General features: G+C 47.9%; 1 protein-coding gene across 4 annotated transcripts in view; it reads right to left on the reverse strand.

The window, feature by feature from the left end:
* Positions 1–20,621, reverse strand: part of DPYSL3 (dihydropyrimidinase like 3) — a 120,677-nt gene that overhangs the window by 10,601 nt on the left and 89,455 nt on the right. For all 4 annotated transcript variants that reach the window (XM_072749929.1, XM_072749926.1, XM_072749928.1 and 1 more), the window contains exons 3-9: positions 17,529–17,713; positions 14,677–14,841; positions 12,597–12,658; positions 11,613–11,693; positions 7,892–7,960; positions 4,568–4,688; positions 436–592 (exon numbers count right to left, since the gene is read on the reverse strand). In XM_072749929.1, coding sequence (XP_072606030.1) covers positions 436–592; positions 4,568–4,688; positions 7,892–7,960; positions 11,613–11,693; positions 12,597–12,658; positions 14,677–14,841; positions 17,529–17,713 — 840 coding nt within the window. The remainder of the gene's footprint in view (positions 1–435; positions 593–4,567; positions 4,689–7,891; positions 7,961–11,612; positions 11,694–12,596; positions 12,659–14,676; positions 14,842–17,528; positions 17,714–20,621) is intronic.

Here is a 20,621-nt window from a genome sequence, read left to right on the forward strand (position 1 = left end):
TGAGGGGGTTAGCTCATCTCTGTGTAACAAAATAAAAGGGACCCAAATGAAGGATAGGGATGACCCTACATGTCCTCAGGGGGAGGGCACAAATGAGTCTCCCTTTAAGTTCAGTTAGGTCCTGTTTAAAATTAGGCAAATGATCTGACCCTCAGTAGCTTAACCTGTAAAGTTGCCAGTTGTCATGAGGATCAATGAGATCATCTGTGTAGTCTCGCCAGTCTTAGCACATGATATGCATTAACTGCTCCTCTCATTATTAATATCATTACTGTTAGTGATTTGTAAAATATAATGGGGAAGAGCCCATTGTTTTCCATGTGTTCTCCTCACTGCAGACTCTAATCTAGCTGATGAGTGGGCTGCTCTAGTCCTCATCCCCCTGGTCCCACGATGTTTCCACGGGACACATGCTGCTCGTCATCCTGCACCAACCTGGCCAGCAAGGAGTTGATGTAGTCAGGAGTGGTCGGGTCAGGGCTCAGAGGTGGGGATGTCACAAACGCAGCTGCCTTAGCCCAGTTCTTGCTCCAGTAATGGGTTCCATCTGTGCCGAGGCTGGCAGTGATGGGCTCACCAAAAACCACATTTCCTGCAAGGGTAGGAAGTAGACAATAGATTTGTATAATGTCTGTGCTGCTCCAGACCTGGCTCAGATAATCATGGCCCCCAGCCCTCGCCAGGGCTGTGGATCTGAAGTCATGCAAGCCTGGGGTCACGTCTACGTGTCCGCCTTTTCTAAGCCTCTGTCTTTCTATCTACTAAATGTCAACAATGTTGTACCCCTAGTCCTCAAGAAGCCATTGGTTATAAGATGCAGCTTTAAGTCTTAAATTTTGCGACAAATTGATATTTGAGGCAAAACCAAAAAATGTATACGGATTCTAAGATTCATGGACATTTCAGAAATACTAAATATTAAAATGTGGATTAGGTCTGTCCTGGAGTAGATGAAACACAATCACGTCTGCTTCTCAGAATTCTGAAAATGAAAAGAATAGGCACCAAGTGTCTGGCACACAGGAGATGCTCAGTGAATGTGATTTCCTAGGCTACTGCCACTCCTTCCCAGGGTAGGGGCCCAAAGCCCCCTGTGTTCCATCACTGGAAACTACTAGATCCTGCTTGTTGCAAGGACATGCTTTGGTTCCACTAAGTAAGTCCTTTCCCTTGGATAAAAGGCTCTCATCATGGTCTTTCCACCATGCTTGTTACTCAGTAACCTAAAGCAGGGAGTGATCTGCTCAAAGGCACCCAAAAATCAAAGATGAGGCTCACTTCTTGGATCCCATGTCTGGAATTTAGGGTTTATACACTTACACCAAGCAGTGGGGAGGAGGGATGCTAGGAAATAAACTGATCTAAGCTGAATTTCTTAAAGAAGAAGGGACAGAGTAAAAGAAGGCTGTCTCACAGAAGGTTGATTGGTACCAAGTTTCTCTACACTAGAATCTTGGGCAAAGGATGCCTCATAAAGTCCTGGACTTCTCAGCTTCAGTCCTCTATCTTCTACATTCAAGTTCCCCGTAATGTCAAAGATTAGGAGGAAAGCTCTATGGACAAAATTATAAATAGGTCTTGACTTCCTTCAACTCCAATCTATTGGTTTTGGTTGCCTGGAATTCTTTGTCAAAAGAACTCTAAATATGTTTCCGGTTTCACTTCAAGAGTCAAGATTGATTTGTGATGTCTGCCATGGGCTGAAGAAGGAATCAATGGCAATGATTCCTACAGGACAGCCCTGCTCTTTGGGATAACAGGAAAAAGGATCCACACAAGCCTAATGAGAATTTCAAGGGCTCTCTAAAACAATTTACCCAACTAAATCATGTAGGACCACAAAGAGAAATGGAGGTCAAGACAAGCCCTCAGGCACTATTAAGAGAAATATGATCTTAAAAGTGGAAGAACTCTGGGGCGCCAGGGTGGCTCAGTTGGTTAAGCGTCTGCCTTCAGCTCAGGTCATGATCCCAGGGTCCTGGGATGGAGCCCCTGCATCAGGCTCCCTACTCAGCAGGGAGTCTGCTTCTCCCTCTCCCTCTGCCTCTTCCCCCTGCTTATGCTCTCTCTCTCTCTCTCTCTCTCTCAAATAAATAAGTAATATTTTTCTTTAAAAAAAGTAGAATAACTCTCCCTTTGGACTGTCTTTAGATGGGAAGAGTATAATAAATATTGTAATTACAGTTGGGTTTGAATACCAGCTGTCCCAGCTGGGAGATCCTGACACACTGTGCTTCAATTTCCTCATCTGAAAAATGGGAATAAGAATGGCTATTTCTCGGGGTTCTTTGCCAATTCTACATAATAATAAGTCTGAAGTATTTATCCCAGTGTGGGGCATACAGCTGGTCCTCATTAAACTGTGGATCCCTAATATTAATTCTGAGCAGTCATGCAGAGCTGCTCAAGGACACTTGGTGGCGCACACACTGGACATCGGCTCAGGAGGGAAGAATGAGCCCTGCTACATTGCCTCCCTGCTCTGAGTACTCCCCGCTCCTGCCCTGAGAATGACAGGTCCCGAGATGTTTCCTGTCCTCCATATCAGGAATCAGTGCTTCGGCCCTGAAACAAGCCCTCCCTGCCTCCCTGCCACCTTGGAGACACAGCTATCCTAGCTCTTTTGGCCAAACGATCATGAGCCAGAAGGTGAAGGATGGGGATCTTTCTCCATGAGTTTAAAATAAGACCCAGCAAGGCCCCTGGGTGGCTCAGTGGTTGAACGTGTGCCTTTGGCTTAGGTTGTGATCCCAGGGTCATGGGATAGAGTCCCACATAGGACTCCCTGTGGGGAGCCTGCTTCTCCCTCTCCCTATGTCTCTGCCTCTCTGTGTCTCTCTCTCATGAATAAATAAGATTTTAAAATAAATAAAATAAAATAAGGCCCAGCATGTAGCTGGAACACTGTGTCCTTGAGACCCTCAAGTTATCCTGAGAATGGTTCTGAGGGAGGCTGTAGCCATGAGCAAAAGGCCTGAGAGCAAGTATGGCAGGTGGTCTTGGGGAGAGGGGGAGAGGGTTCCCTATACATTTCCTTTTTTTTTTTTTTTTTTCTTTTTGCTTTTCTCCAAGAATGGGTAAGGAAGATTGGGCTGCTTTCCTGGTTCTTGCCCGATGACTCACATCCAGTAGAGCAACCACACCATGTCATGTTGAGACATTTAAAAGCAGAGAAAGAAAACAGCAGGCTTACTGTGAGCAGCATAAGGCAGGAGATGCCCTGAGAATGTGGGAGCTACAAAGTCTGTCTAGACAATTAGGAAGATCTCCCTCCCAGAAGAAAAGAGTACCCTTTGCCAGAAGGGCAGGCAGCTGAATACTCAGCCATCAGAGTCAGGGGGCCTATTTTTAGCCACCTGAGCCATTCACATGTGGGGCTTTACAGACCAGCTCAGAGTTTGGTAGGTGAGTCCCTTATCTTGGCTCCCCATGACCAGAATGGCTACTGGCACCTAGTGCTAACATGACACACGGTGGGGCGGGGGGGGGGGGGGGGGAGCTAATAAATCCTCTCTCCCAACCAAACACAGGGCCCCACACCTCCAGGCTCTCAACCACACTCTGATCACAAGTGAGCCCATTTGTGTGCCACTGGAGACAAGAACTAAAAGCAGAAAAGAAAGCTCTGAAGTGAGAGTAAACTTGCGCTCAACACCAGATGAGCAAACAAGGCCAAGTTAACAGCAATGGAGGAAAGTAGCACAAGTCACAAGGCGGTGGTGACAGAGCCCCAGGGCATGAAGGCCATGCCACCAGACAAGCTTCAGAGACCCATTCAACCCCCTTCTCAAAATTACCTGGGCTAATTTGTGTGGCTCAGGTAGGGAGACCCTGCCCCTGCACTCTGCCCTCAACCCTGGCCGATCGATTACACAAACCCCAGAGCAGACACTGGATCAGGGTTAGGCCCAAGACCCAAAGCCAAGGCAATCAGAGCCCTCCCGGGCACTTCTGCTTGAGCCATTGGAAACAACGTACTCTACTTCCTCACCAAGTCCCCTCAACAACTACTGAGGACAACAGGTGCCTCTCAGCATTCATTCTTATCATTGTTCACACTGAAAATAAAGCCAACAGAGAGGAAAGCAGAGACAAGAAAGGATGAAGAATGATAGAGCCCCAACATCACTGTTGGAACCCCTTGATCTGGCTCTGCCTGAAAAACCTTCAAGCAATAATTTACTTTTGTTTGTTTAAATCCATTTGACTTGGATCTTGGACTTCTACATCCAGTTTCATTTTGACTAGTATGTCCATTTATAAAGCTCAGATAACGTGAGCTGACCATGAAGGATCAAAGGGAGGAAGAAAGATGCCTCTAAGAGCTGACTGAAGCTGAGCCATCTTGGACAAACCACTCACCCTCCTGAGCCTAGTTAATCAACCTGCCAAGTGGGAGAAATGCCAGGGTCCTGCCATCCACACAGGACACTGAGAGGATCCCCTGGGCTAACATGGAGGAAGGGCTTCCCAGAGAGCAAGGCAAAATTGGCACCGTTTCTACAGGACAGCCAGAGCAGGGGAGGAGCCACATGGCTGGGACTGAGCTCTTGGAAGCACCAATCACCTTTTTTCCTGGCTTGCGAGATCAGGTCGGCCGCGCTCTTGCTCATGACCTTCGTGACGTAGAGCGGACAGTTGGTTTGGCTTGCAATGGTGATGGCACGGAACACAGCCTCAGCTTCCAGCTGCAAAAAGAAGTCACAGGAGTCAAGAGAAGCATGAGCCTCTCAGAGTGCCACTCCCCTGCCTCTGCAAACTGAGAATGTAGCACAGCGCGGAGCTTAAAAGCCTACAGGATCTGCAGTTAGACGCCCCCAATCCACCAGGTCCCCACTGTGGCACTTCACTTGGCTTCTCACAGTCTTGCCCTCGCCTTCCTTGGTTGCTTCCCTCCTCTCCCCATGATTATCCCAAAGGCTGCATGCAATGGAAGCCTTTGCTCCCCAGTCTTCCCAGACAGATTCTCTGGCAAAACAGCATCCCAGCACCAACAGGGAAACAATAACCAGTAAAGGTAATTAAACATCCAATCCTTCCCTGCAGCAATGGATGGTTAGTGGTGGCAGTTCCAGCAGGCATTTCTTACACTAATCATTCCCAGACTTCTGGGGCCCCTGGGTGGCTCAGTCAGTTAAGCAGGTGACTCCTGATTTCAGCTCAGGCCATGATCTCAGGGTTGTGGGATCAAGCCCTGCATCAGGCTCTGCACCTCAGCAGGGAGTCTGCTTGAAATTCTCCTTCTCCTCTCCCTCTGTCCCTCCCCCTACTTGTGCTCTTTCTCTCCCTCCCTAAAATAAATACATAAAGTCTTTCCAAAAAAAAAATTCCCAGGCTTCTCAGCAGAGACTTCTCCTCTTCTCAATTTCTTCCATCCCACTCAAAAGTAGAATCTACGTGTTCAAATACGCTAACCAACTGTGTTGAATTTATTTAGTAAGAAATAATGAGTTTCCCTTACTGTATTAACAAAGCAGGGTATTTAGAGCTCAGGCTCTTTCAAATGGCCTGGGTCTGAGTTCTGGTTCTGCCACAGAGAAGATGGGTGACCTCATGTACTGTACACCACCTCCCAGAGCCTCAGTTTCCTGTCTGTAAGATGGGAACAGTAATAGGACCCGGCCCATAGGGCTGTTGTGAGGATTCTGAGTTCATCCTTTAAGGCAACTGGCCCATTCCTGGGACAAGGCAAGCGTGCCTGGCACGCTGGCTATTGGTCTCATCGCTGATGGCAGCTTCTGACCAGCGTGGGGGAGCCCGTGCCACTGCCCCAGGCCCATGGCAGTACGGTTCAGCCTGAAGCAGCTGCTGCTACCATTCCCTCAGCCAATCGGCAACAGTTCCGTTTTGGATGGATAGGACATTCTGGTCAGCCTATGCAGCCCAACACTTTAAAAAGTACCAAAAATAGCTTGCAGATGCCCAGTGTTTGCATAACACAAACCAGCCACTGCCCTCAGTGGATGTGGCTCAACAGAGAGACTCTAGGACGTGGGTCCTGGTGCCCCCCCACCCTGTTCTTGGTCCCAGGGGACAAGCCCCCGGAGCCCCCAACCACAGGTGAATACAGCCACCTTCCCGAAGCACCCGACTTCTGGAGCAAAGCTCAGGTTCAGCTCTCTGCCCAGCATCCCCGGGGACAGTAGCTGGGCGTGCTCTGAGCTGAAGAGTGGCTGGCTCCTCCTCCACCCATCCCTCCTCCATCACACCTGTGCTCCCCACTCTGCTCCCCATGGCCTCGGCCCTGGCCCCTCTGATACCACTCCCTCCCAGCCCTGCAGGTTTCTCAGCACCTTGACAACATGACTATCTTTGGAAGGTTACATCACCCTCCAGCTTCACCCAAAAGGGCTTCCAGGGTTGTCCAGATCTACTGCTAGAAGCTTTTTACTAAAAAGGAGACGGGAACAGGAGGAGTGGGGCGGGGGGGCTGGAAAAACAAACCAAGGAACAAAAATAGACTTTGCTCAGAAATCCCCTGGCTGCTGCTACAGAAATCAATCTTGCCAGCAAATCTCTACAGTGACCAGCATTTAGGAAAAGTTTCACAAACAGTGCTGATCACCCTGGCCCCCTCACACGCCATCAACAGCTTTCCTAGCCTTCACGCAGTAGTAGCCAGGAGCCTGTTAACCTCTCAAGCTTGGGCTCCTTCATGCAACAGTAATGCCAACCACCCAGAAGAACAGTGGCAAGGACAACTAAGGCAATCAGCACAGCTCCAGGTATGGGCTAGTGTCCCACAGAAAGGACACTAGACTAGGTCTGTTAGGAGACAGACCTTTCTGGAATGCTGTGAAATATTTATGAATCATTTCAACTGGGAACAACTTCATTAGACGCAGAGGAGTTTCTGGAGTGCTGACAGTGCTCTGCTTCTCCAGTGGGGCACTAGTGACACAAGTGTCCTCAGCTCGTGAGAATTCCTTGATCTTTAGGCCAGGAACACTCTTCGGAGTGCGTGTTACCGTTTAGTTTTTTAAAAGCTCTAAAAGCGATGGACCAAAGGAATACCACTGGTTTCTGGCTCTGACTCGTCCTTCTACCTCCTGGGGGGGGGGTGTAGAGCGGGGGGTGACAGAGCAGGATCCGGGGTCACCTCGCTCATGCACCAGGTCCTGAATGTACTCTGGGCGCTACTCCTGGGCTGGCCTCCCAAAGCCAATATGCTCACAGCCCTGGGGCAGCCAAGGCCCAGCTCTGTACCCTGTGCCAGCAGCTGAAGCTGCCGACGTCCCAAACACATGCAATCGGCCACTAGTTAGTTTTTATTCACTCGTCAGCTGCTAAGCAGTCCCTGTTCATCATTCATTTTACACATGGGAAACTCCCCGACCCAGACTTAGTCATCACCTTACACAAATCGATAGACATAATGTCTACGAAACACCCACTCCACCTACTACACATGTGGCTGATACTTCCTTTTGCAGGGCTGAGAATATAATATGGAATAAGGAAGGAAGCGCAAATGTCTTTGAGATGCACGCCGACGAAGAAAGGGTTTAGGTATTTACCTCTCCAACTGAACAGGTGTGGAGTGCCCTCCACCTCATGCTCTCTTTGGAGAGATTAGCATTTCCCTTACATTCTTTTCTACTTTTCTCTGAGTCCCTTGAGTTGGTCACACGGACATGTGGCCTTTGGAAGAAATGTTCCAATGTTGCTGTCTGGTACTCACAGACTCTCCCCACCGTTCCTGAATGTTGCTCCTACACCTTGTGTGCACGTGTCTGGTGAAGGCAGGCTGAACACAAACTCTCTAGGTGTCCAGTGTCCAGCAGGGCCATCAGCCAGGCTGCTGGGGAGTCTCCCAGAAGATGCTGGGAAGACAGAGCACCTCCACTGCTGTCCTGTCCTCTCCTCCATTCCCCAGCCCCCAGCAACTCACCTCCTCTGGTCTGCTCAGCACGTGGCCTTCTGGGCCAGTGATCCCCATTTCCAACATCCGGGTTTGCTCCTACAATGAGAAAAGAACACAGACCAGTTCTGAGATAAGCTCAAGTGAGGTGTGGAAATCCGGTGCTGGTGTATTTTAATCTGAAGAAGTGTTCAAGGGAACTAAAGGAATAAAATGTGTGTGTTTAATACATTTGTTAATGCTCCATCTGGAATTGTCAAATCGGGTCAAGTCTTAACTAAGAGAAGAAAAAAAAAGTTCAGGGTGGCTTTTCTTAATTAAAAGGACAGCTGTCTGTTAGAAAATCAAAAATGTTTTTGCCATTACGCATCAAAAGTCAGACCAGCTCGCTTATGCCTCTTGTGCTGTGTTTCCCAAGGTCTGGACACCTACCACCTCCACCAGAATCACCTGGCTTGCTTCTGTGGCCATGCGGCTGTCTGGCCCTCTCTTAAATCAGAACACAGAGTTGAAATTCTAGGAATCTGCGCTCTAACAAACCCCTCAGGCTTTCCTGTGGCTTAAATTTCTGGCTGAAATAAATGGCCTCAGAATTTAGCCAGGTGAAATAATGCCTCTGAACAGCATTACCTGAGTTCGTCTTTTGGTCAGATTCTATTCAGTTAGGCTGTTTGGTGACAGACGGCCTACCCCTCAGGGCTGAGGGCTACATTCCTCAGACTTCTGGCCAGCTTTCTGGAAGAAGCAGGTGGCTGGGCGGCGAACACACCCGTGGGCTAATTGGAACTGGCACAAACCCTAAGCCACCGTCTCGGCAGTTCTGCTGGGCTCTGCTCTCCAAGTCCTAAGGGCCAGATCCCATGAACCTCTGCACTGCGGTGGGTGAAACGAGGGAGAAGGAGGAACCCGAACAGAGCCCTTTGGAACTAGGAGAGGTCTAGAAAGGAAGGGAGCCCTTCTCCCTGCCAACAAAGAAATATTTTTTGTTGTCTTTTGTTTTGTTTTGAATCATATCAGTTTTTTTTTTTCAGGGGCAAAAAGAAAGATGCAAACACTCTAAGCAGTTGTGAGAAATGATCACTGTCTCCCACTCTATGGGATTAGAGAAAGGGGCCAAGGCGGATTTTTGCAGCAAAATATTTTTTCACTTTTCATTCTTTTCACTTCATTCTTACTGTTTCATTCTCACTACCCCCACTTTTCATTCTTACTGTTTCTTCTTCACTTTTCATTCTCACGGGTTCATTTGTCAAAACTTGGGCCGAACACACTGACTTCTCAACCTCGGTAAGTCTCCGCTCCGCGCTGCCTCCTGAAGTCACACCAAGGCAGAAGTGTCCAGCCCCAGCCTCTTCTGTGTCGCCTGACACATTCACTTTGATCTTATTCAAACAGCACTGGCAGGGGGCATAGGAGGAAGCTCGCTCAAGTGACACTGGCCCGGCCCAGCCCGTTCAAATCACAGAGGGAACGTTTTCAAACGACACTTGCCTCAAGTTCACTATCAACCTCCTAAATTAGAATCTCCAGGACTAGGAGAATCCCAGGAATCCCTAAGCTCCACAGGTGATTTCAATGCACTGCTCCTGCTGGGAAGTCCCATTAAAAGCCATGGTGTCCCTATAGCTGGAAGATTAAGGAGGGTGTGCAAAGGCCTACGGAAGCCGTACCTGGGTGGGGGAGCAGTGAGCACATGAGCACTTTGAGGCATTGCCCGTTGCTGTGATCACACCACAGTGTGGGCCATGACATGATTCTGGTTTGCACCATGAGGAAAGAAACCCTGTCTTTTTCATCTTCCCCCTCCAAGGCTCAGCACACAGTAGGTGCTCAATAAATACCAACAGACAAATGGCTAAAGGTGCTACACTCTCAGATTGCCCTGCCCACTTAAAACCTTGGGAATACATTCGCGCGAAAGAGATTTCTTCTTGCTCTTTGGTGACTTCTTTTTCAGCTCTGAGTACACCAGCTGCCTTCATTTAGACACTGTGATAAAATCTTTCGGCTCAGTCTGAATATAATAAACACACACAAGAAACTCATCCAAATGGAAAAACGTTCTTTCTTTCCCTGAGAACAAACAAATCCTTCACAAGGTAGGGAAGAGAGAGGATGGGGCAGGGCGGAAGCAGAAACAGTTCTGGGCTAAGGAGCCACTAGAGCAAGCTGGAAAGGGGGCTTCGTAATGGAGCCTGTTTGCCTCTACAGGGTCTAGAAGGAAACAGCAGGGAGTTTGGTTCCTAGGGCATCTTGGAGGGAGGGCTGGATCCTCTGGCTGCTGCCCTGAAAATGCCAAGCAAGTGGAGGAATGTGGCCCTAATGCCACCAGGATACGCCTCCCGTAAGCACTGGACCCTCTCTGGAAAATGATTCCATTATCTCTGGGTGTGTGGGGGACGAGGGGAAGGGCTGTCAGGGGTCTGACTCATTAAGCTCCTTGGTCAGCAAGAGGAAACTACACGTTTAGCTCACTTCCTCCGCTGGTGAGAGTGTGAACATCCAGAGTGTGAAACCCTAACAGCTAGAGACGTGTCCTGCTGGGAGGCACTGTCTCCCTGGGGGACCTACACCTGGGCTCATGGAGCAACAGGCCCAGGACACACCAACTCAGAGAAGATGCCCACTCAGCCACAAGGCCTTAGGGCTAAGATTTTCTTCTCCCAGTTACTGGCTGTGCTCCTCGGGCCGGTGGCCTAATCCTTCTGAGCCCAGCATGCTCCTCTACTGAACAGAGCAGACAGTAGCCATCCTTGAAGGACCAGGTGAAGATTGACTGAGAATACACTGGAGCGCTTACCAGTGCCAGGTACACAGAAACAAGCGTTCGCCATATGGTCCCTGCCGTTAGAAGCTAACGGGTCTGAGACAGGGTGGGCCCCACGGTTCCCACATCCCTGTGGACCACATTCACCAAATCCCGGACAACCTCTAAAATGAAGGCACAGCCCAAGGACGAGTGAGCTGTGGAATGCGTCTGTTTGGGCTCACCTCAATAGCCTCGTGCCTGGCACAAAATGCTCGGGACATACTCTTTGAAAAGAATGAATAATGGATTTTGCTATGGACGTTATTAAATGGACCAAGAGAGCTCTCACTCCTCTAGCTGCCTCCTCCTAGTGGAGGCCAATCTTGAATGCTTCTGAGATAAACAAGACCCTGGCTACGACACATCTGTGCAACGAGCCCATTAAGCGACTCAGGAGATGGAGAGTGCCTTCTGCTTCCTTATTAACGATCACTTTGGGCCTTGGGGCCTGATTTCTTCACTCCTGCCTTCAGTTTCTCAGTATAACTTCTAGGAAACCAGCGGGTATCTGATCACCCCAAGACCTACATTCTTTATCATCTAAAGCCATGAGTTCTATAGTCCTGGATCGGATTTCTGAGAAGTGCTGTCTTAGGGTTTTTCTCTAGGACAGAGAACGTCATGGAGCTTAGACTCCCTTTTCAAAGAGAATCAGCAATGCAGTCCCACTACATGGCCCAATTCGAAAACCTCTTCTGGGACGCCTGTTCTCATCCCCCAGGATGGCTCTTTATTTCAGTGTTCTCACCTTTCTCCCTCGCTTATCTTCATTCCCTCCTCCTAGCCTGGCATGTGCTTTAGGGCAGGTTCTGTTTTCAGTACAGTGTTTAGGACCGTGCCTCATGCACATGAAGAGCTCATGCAATACTGAAGAAGGAAAGAGGAGGGCTGGAGACCCGAGCCCGTGCAGGGAGCACATTCTGGGGAGCTGCGCGGCATTACCTGAGCAATGATATCCCCATTCTCAGCGTGAACTTGCGCGATGGCTCCCAGCTCGCCTAGACAGGTGAAGATCTCGTAGAGCTGAAAGAGAAAGGGTGGCTGTCACCTTCACAAGCCACTGAGGCTTTCCGCAACATCACACAGGGGTCGATTAGTAGGGCCGTAGATAAAACAAATGAGGAAAACCAGAGGAAACCGGTGATTAGGGCAAGAAACACAGACTAAATCATGCACGACCAAAGAGTTCCAAATCCAAAGGAACTCTAGGAAACCGTCTCTGTAAAGAACAGATCATGTCTCCTTGGCGGACAGAGCAAATGTACACATAGTGCCATTGAACCTTCTACTCTGCCTCCAGCACACGTTTAATGGTATTATTTCCTGTTTTGCTGGGACAGACCTTCACAATCCTTCTCAGCAAGTGCCCCTGAGGGCTGCTACAGCAGGGCCAGAAGCTTGAGGGACAGCTAACATCCCTATTCCCTAACCCTTCAAGGTAGACCTCCTGTCACCTCGTAACCAGGAGCGATGGGAATTCATTCCTTGTATTTCCTCTGAAAACATGAGATTCATGTAAAACCAACGCATGCCCTGAGCATATGTCCGGGAGAGTCAGAGATAGCTACAACCCCAAACAGCAGAAGGCCCTCCCTAAACCTGCAAAACCAGAGCAGCTCGTACTTCCAATGAGCTCATGCAGGGTTTAGGGCTCGTTTGGTAGATGGAGACTTCGGCATGCCCTTCCTCTTGTCCTTCTGAGAAAGCTGCTGCCAGTGGAAATTCTAGCTCCTGGTCTGCCTTGCGTGGGCACCCTGCCTGTTACCTTATTTAAAATGCAGCATGGACCGCAAGGGCTTTACGAAGCACTCTGGCCCAGCAGTCACCCACAGTGACCACAGTGACTCATGCTCAAAGAGCCAAGGTCACCAACAACAATAGGAAACCCATCCAGATACCTCAAACCACACAGCAATGGCTTGTTACCTCTGTGTTGGACACTTGATACAAATCCTTATAGGCCATGTAAACCATGAAGGAGTTAACCCCTGCAAGAGAGGGAAGGGAGGGAAAAGAGGAGGAAGACAACATTAGCACGACTGCTCTCCTTCCCCTGCTCCCATCGCCATGGGGCCTGAGTGCATTATGGGGACCTGTCTGAAATAAATCAGATGCTCCCCATTCTCGTCCTCTCTTCACGTGCTAAAGCAGCAACGCCGACGTGGTGTCACTGCAGAACGGGCTCTGCTGCACCTGTCTTGCCTGCCCCCCCCCATTCCCCAGCCCAGAGGGGTAAGCTTTGATATTGCTCCAGGCAGTATACATCCTGGAGAATCACTGCAGCACCCGAGTCATGTTCACGTACTGGGGGTGGCACCGCGTACTAGTTCAGTGAGCTTGCCATACCTCACACCTCTTGGTTTCCTCACCTGTAAAATGGAAAAATGACAAGAGCCCGTTTCATTAGGCAGCTGGAAACGTTAAAGAAGACAACACACACGGAGGTCTCTGCACCAGACCTGGCACGTATCTGAGCTCCATTGATGGGGCTGCTGGGAATGGTTTATTTCACTCCGTAAGGAATGCTGGTTCTACCCGGGGCCTGGGTGGTGGGGGGTGGGGGGTGCATCTAAGGTGGAGACCAGATCCTCAAGGAACCGAGAGCTAATGGGCAGAAGTCAAGGTGTACCCTGTGCTTACATATCTAAGCTAGCCCTTCCAGGCTATGAGGAAAGAGCTATTTATTTTTTCACCCCAAAATAGACTATTAATGTAGTATTTATATAAATAGGTGGGGCTGGGGAACAGAGAGTCATTTTGGGGAAAAGAGGACAATTTTGGTCTCCAACCATTAGGGCCATCTCAGCCCACAGTGTTTCAGGCCAAAAGCCGGTTGTAACTTGAGAACTTGCCTACCCAGAGTGGTTCAGCTCGGGGCAGCTTTTCCCAACACTACCCTTCCCATAAGCCTGTGCGTCATCTGCGGAATGACCCAGGCCCTTTGTAAGGGAAGTGGGTGTTAAAGCCGGTCCATGAGATGCCCGGCGTGAAAAGTGTCACAAGAAAGGAGGGGGTTAATCTCATATCTGACATCAGGAAGGTCTGGGCAGAGCTGGTGGGATGAGGAGGAACATGGAAAGGAAAGCTCATCCTCTGAGAGGCCACCCTCTCCCCTGCAACCCAGAGCACACGCTCTTCCACTGCACTCTGGCATCTGCATCTATTATTAAGTTACTGTTATAACAGTGCAGGTTACTTATGTTCGTATTAGTACTGGGATTGTAATGAGTATAATGCTATTACTATTACAATATTCTGCACCTCGTGGCATTTACCCCATTGCTCTTCACTGGCCTGCTTCCTGTTGCCTTGCACGCTCAGCAGAGACCATTCCTTATATTTCCCTAAAACCCCGAGCACACAGCGTGTCTGTGTGTGCGTGTATAGAGGGAGGTAGTGTGTGTTCATAAAATATCTGACCATCAAAAGGTAGAAGGAAGCGGAGAACAGAAGGATCCAAGATGACAAGGGAAACCTAAATTATGTACTCAGAGGGGACCCATGCCCATTTCCATGTCCTAAGCTCCTAGTCTGAATATGAACCCCTCTTTGCTCCCACAACTGTCGTAGCCTTTTCTGAGGACGCCACTGTTTGAAAGCAGTCATGATTTGATCTTCAAGTAATGAAGGTGAAAAATTCCTAATCTCGTTTTTAGGAGCTGTGTGACCTTCTATAAGATGTTAACCTCTCCTGGCCTCAGTTTCTTCCTCTATCAAATGGGCAGGGTCACATGGAGGTGAAGAGCACAGACTTTGCAAACAACTACTGCTTACTAGCTCTGTGATCCCAGGCCACACTTACTCTGAGCCTCAGGCTCTCCATGCATGAACCATGCATGACTATCCCTATCATGGGGATCCTGTAAAGAGTAAGATGGCATACACGAAGACAATGTGCCTGGAATGCAGTGGTCCCCCTGCACCGACCATTCATGCTCAAGGTTCCAGGCTCCAAGCCAGGAGAGGGGAGGAGGGCACACCTTTGTCTTTTTTTTTTTTTTCTCACCTTTGTCCTTGATGAGGTTTTGCACCTCCTGCTTGACGCTGTCATTCCAGTGGGTGATGTCCACGTGCAAGGCATAGTCGCAGCAGCTCTTCCCATCTGCCCACTCTCTCCACTTCTCATAGGCCTCCGTCAGGCTGGCCTCCGGCTCAGGTACCACGTGGTCAACTGAACGACACAGGCCCCACATGGGTAAGTCACTGACCCAGTCTCTGCTCCCCTTTGAATAAGCCTGCCCCTACTTGCTTAGCCAGGGCTGCAAAGTCTGTTTCCTGAGCATGGAATAAACCTTAGAAAGTGCTCCCTGGCAGTTTCCAGATTGCTCATCATTTAACTGTCACATACCCATGTTGCTCTTGGACAAATCACTAGCTTCTCTAAAGCCCAGTTTTCTTATCCTTGAAATCTGTGCTCAGTGAGGTAGAGGGTGGAATGTCATGGTACCTTCCTTCTAATTCTGTTATATGATTAAATGCATGAAAAGGATCTCACCTGATGCCTGGCACACAGCGAGTACTTGGTAAATGTCAATGAGCACCTCCTATGTGCCATTATTACCAGTATCATGGGAAGTCACTGCTAATGGAAAAAGTCAGACTCCCTCCTAAGGGTGTGAAAGAGGGGTTTTAAAGTTATGTCAGGTAACAGGACAATGGCATCCATGTGCTTACTACCATTGGAAAGAGCCAGTGGAATGAACCTGACACTCAGCCCACAGATCTTATATCCACATAAACTTTTTGTCAAGAATATGTTTTTTGGGGGCACCTGGGTGACTCAGTTGGTTAACTGTCCAACTCTTGGTTTTGGCTCAGGTCATGATCTTAGGATCCTGAGATGGAGCCCTACAGTGGGCTTAGCATGGAGTCTGCTTGTCCCTCCGCCTCTGCTTTACCCCCTATGCTCTCTCTCTCGCTTTCTCTCTAGAATAAATAAATAAGATCTTAAAAAAAAAGAACATATTTTCTCTTCAAGCCCAACTCTACTCCTGCAGTACCCGCAACCATGGACAGCACTGTTTAAAATAAAGACATTTACAGTTAGTGAAAATAAGGCAAAAGTGCCACTCCCATATCTCCCCTTGGGCAGTTGAGGGAAAGCACAATTCGGTACACCTTTCCTAAGAACAATTTTGAAATACACATCAAATTTCTTGATTGTTTTCATACCTTAGCTCAATGATTATTCCTGTGCCTAAGAATTATTCCTAAGACAATACACATGGCTGTTTGCAAAATGTGGGTGCCAAAGATGTGTGCCCCTGAAAACATTATTTATAATGTGTTAAGTGAAAACTGGAAACCATCAAAATCCTGAACAATAGAGACGTTTGGCTAAATAATAAATATAATACCTTCATAAAATGGACATTTAGGCACCCATTTTTAATGCTGTGATGGAATAAAAATAAACAAATGGAAAGACATCCATGACATTATTATTTAGTGAAATAGTACACTAGAACACCACTGACCCACAGTCCATCTGTTATGACCCTATTTCTGTTTAACTGGAGGGAAGCGACAGCCACACTGTTAACAGTCACGCAGGCTTTATGGGTTTTCTTTTCTCGCTGCATTTCCAGGGTTTCAAATTATCTACAAAGGACATGTACAGCTTTGTGTTTCTTTGTATGGTTTTCTCTCATCACCTGCAACTCTGACTTTCCTCCGGCTCCTTCCCAGCCTAGAAGACCAAGCATGGTACACACTCCCAGGACACTGAACAGGTCCATCTCCCTGCCCGAAGGCAAGAGGCAAACCAAGATCACTCACTTTCTCAGCTTCCTACCACAAGCAGCCCACGTGTGCTTATCATAAAGCAAAACGCAAGGAACTGCATCACTGATGCATGGGCCTACACCAGGGCCTCTGTGGACAAGCAGCTACTGAGAAGTCAGCTGGCTTCCTCCCTGAGGTTAGAAAAGCTTTGGTCTCCCTGAATTGTGCCTTTTATGGCCCTGATGCAATTTTCCTGGGCTTCCACACCCAACTTGCAGAAGCTCAGCCCTGCTGGTGCTCCCGTCAAAAGGAGGCAAAAGACAATGAGCAACTCCACAGCTCAGGCTGTTCTGTGGATGGGTGTATATGGTGGTAAAATAAACAGTGCCCTGGCCGACCAAGTTTAGGCCCAGTGCTGGGATGGGACCCAATTCCCTGGGATTCCTTTGGGACAGGAAGGACTGCCTTGGAATGCTATCTGTTCAGTAATCCAATGGCATGCAACTCCCTAGGTTTCTCTGGAATCACAATAGTTCCCAGAATAAAAGGGAAAAAAAAAAAGAAAAAGAAAGACAGAAAGAAAACAGAGACCAACAAACAAAGGAAACCACCCCCACAGCTTGCCTCATCTTAAGATAGGACTTGGTCAAGATGCAGCACAGACCAGCTAACAGTAAATACCACTGAAGCCCACGAGTTTCTCAAGAACTGCAGGTCCCATTATCTCTCCCTCTCGGGGATGCTGGGCCCCATTCCCACTGCTCTGCCTCACTCTCTTCCTGCTCCTGCCTCGAGCCCCAGTTAGAATTTCTGAAATAACGTCCGGCCCATGTCCACACATATCCCAGGTTCTGGCCCAGAGATTCCCCACCCACTGCACCCCCAGCCCCAGCTATCATAGGACAAGCGAGGCCAGCTGTTTTCCTGGCCCGAGCCTCATGAATCTTCCCTAGGCACTTGCAGCGAGCTGCCAGGGTGCTCACCACACCTGCTCTCCTCAGGTCCTGGCAGGCAGCACGTCTGTACACTCAAGAGAGAGATGTGTACAAGCTGTCACCAGAGAGCACAGGGGTTGACATGTGAGCGAGAAAGTCACTTGTTGGGGCCAGGAGTGTGGAAGGGCAGGCGACTCACGGATCATGGTGGTGCCTCCCGCTAAGGCGGCCTTCGTCCCTTGGAAGAAGTCATCCACTGTGGTCATCCCCTTGTGTGGCATCTGGAAATGGGTGTGGACATCAATGCCTCCCGGGATCACCATCTTCCCGTTGGCTTCGATGGTCTTCACTCCTCCAGGGACAATCAGATTGTCTCCAATTTGCCTGGTGAGACAGAGAACAACTTTGAAGACATAGTTTCAGACATTGCAACTCATATTTATCAGCGTGGTCTTTGCAAGTGATTCACAAGCTTAACAATCTAGAAGCAAATACAGACAGGTATACATCCAGAAAACAACTTATATAGACACAAAACGTGCTGGTCTGCTGTTTGGCGGAACCGTGTGTCCTGGCTTGGTACTACAACCTCCGGGGTCGGACAGGGTCTACAATATAGGGTGTGTAAGAAATACTTTTTCAAAAATAGGTGCTCTAGTTATGGCTTTATTTTGTTCTTTATCTTAGTAAAGGCTGAAGAGTAACATTTGGGAAAGGATTCAGAGAGTGTAAAATAATGAACCATCAGAAGAGACCGAAGGAGGTAATGAATCCTTTAAAGAACACGTATGGGAACTTAGCTATCCCCTAAGTGAGTCCATCTGTGTTCCTAACAAGAGGCATCTGCATGGGTCACTTTGCACCTCAGTCTTCACTCCCAGTTGCACCCTTCCCTGATAATTGATCTGTCAATCACAGCCAAAGGCAGATTCGAAGGAGGAAGCCAAAGAGGCAGATGCCCAGCTGGCAGGCACCTCAGCAGAAGTATCAAGCCAAGGAAGAGGATGGTGACAACCTCTACCAGACACACCTGCGCCCAAGAAGCTTCAGCGCATCCCCAGAAGGAAGAAAGGGGGACTCAGGTGAGGAGGAAGCTGACGAGTACTCCAGAGACACACTACCTACACAAGTCAAGTGACGAAGACAACTACTCCTGGCAAAATGTTACCTTCGAGACTGTCTGATGTTGCTTGGCTTCTATGTGACTTCACACCCTCGATCTAAATGGCCAGTTAATTCTGGATAGACAAGATGCACAAGCATCATGTCCTGGTTGGGGAGACATGTACCCCACGACCAGGGGCGTGAACACGTTCCCCTTTTGTTCACAGCCAGCCAAGACAGACACCCTCTGGGGACAATAAGTCTACCACTGGTCCTCCAAAATCTTAAGTCTTGCAACTCAAATAAAGTATTCTTGACATCTCTAAGAATTCAACCTCACCACATCCCCACTGGGCCATTCCAGAGTCACCACAATTCAAAACACGCTGTGGAAAAAAATGTAGCCTCTGACGATACCTCCATTATAGTCCAGATACTGGCCACTATGTTCTCATTTTTCTCCCTCCCTCCTCTTCATCTGAGGCAAATTGAGAACCAAGGGTAAGAAGAGTTAGTAGCCCTCCCCACGCATGTGTATATGCTGTGTGTTTCCACCAGTTTTGAAAACTAGTGGAATACCATGTCTTAAACAGAAATGCCTTCCTAATTTTTCTCCACTGAGCCACTCAAGATCACATTAATCCTTAAAGGTTTGGTTCCCACCTCCCTTCCTTGGTGAAATCCCTACTGACAGCCAGGTCTAATAATTAAGAGTACAGATCTACCCTGGAGGCAGACTGAGTTCACAGTCTCTGCTAGTTATTAGCTTCATGACCTTGGCCAAGTTACTTTACCTCATCATGTCTTAATTCCTTCAACTGTAGAATGTAATAAAAATGTTTCCTCCATAGGTTTGTCATATAGATTAAGTTTTAGTATGTCAGGCCCACAGAAGGCTGTTAGGCACAGCACAGGAGAATCCGAAAAGCATCAGCTATGATAATTAATAACCATACTAACCCCACATGGCACCCGCCTTCCCTATGAATCTCATCTATTCTCCTACTTTAATACTAGATACTGATATTATCTGGTAATGTTATACCCTTTGATAAACACAGATATCTCAGTTCCCCTAAAAAACTGTAAGGTCCCAGACATCTGGGTGGCTCAGTGGTTGAGTGTCTGCCTTCGGTTCAGGTCGTGACCCCGGGGTCCTGGGATCGAGTCCCACATCAGGCTCCCCACAGGGAGCCTGCTTCTCCCTCAGCTTATGTCTCTGCCTCTCTCTGTGTCTCTCATGAATAAATAAATAAATCTTTAAACCAAGACTGTAAGGTCCCTGGGGGAAGATGTGGGTCCCAGTGATAGCCACCATAGCATGTGGCATAGCATGGGTCCCATGCCTTAAACAATCACCTTGCACACAGCAGGCACTCCATAAATATTCACAGATATTCAAACAGCAATCTGACAATCAGGGGAAATTATTTCTGTGTTTATGCTCTGTTAATTCAGGATGTTTTTGAAGATATATAAAATGTCAGGATTAGATGAAGATCATTTTAATATACCCTTTTCTCCACCACCAATGCACACAACTGATGGTTACATCCCTTCTATAGCATCCTTGGCAAGCGGCCTTCTCGTCTATTCTAATAGAGATGGCAAAAAGGATTTACACAGTTAACTCTGGTAGTAGATGCCTGACTCACTATGTGAGGATGGATTCTGAGCCTGTATTTAAGACTCAATTGTGAAAAGGGCTGTGATCAATTAGTGATGCCCATCATGAGTTCTGAAATGAGGAAGAAGCATTAGGTACTACTCTCTTCCACCATCTCTGAAAATCTCTAAATGAGGGAACTTGCCATCTCCAAAGAGAGCTGACTATATACAATAATTTTTTTAGTACAAGAAAAATATAAGATTACTTGGGGCTTATATTTGAAGAAATTATTGTTTCTAATTAATTAATTGTTAATTATTGGTTAGTTTGCCACTATTTCCATTTTGCCTATTTCTAATATGAAAAGGTGTTTATGTAGGTAAGACAACTAAACTAGAAGATGTTCATTCATGCATGTTTATTTGTTCATTCATTCAATGTATTTGATTTATGTGTTGATCATTATCAAGTTACTTCCTCTCTGTGTTCCTTTTTGACCTCATCTGAGAAAAGGGTAGTAATAGTACTTACTTCATGGAATTGCCCATGAAGTAAATAAAATTACGCATGTAAAACATT

The sequence above is a fragment of the Vulpes vulpes genome, chromosome 2 (genome assembly GCF_048418805.1).
Source record: "Vulpes vulpes isolate BD-2025 chromosome 2, VulVul3, whole genome shotgun sequence".
Taxonomy (NCBI): Eukaryota; Metazoa; Chordata; class Mammalia; order Carnivora; family Canidae; genus Vulpes; species Vulpes vulpes.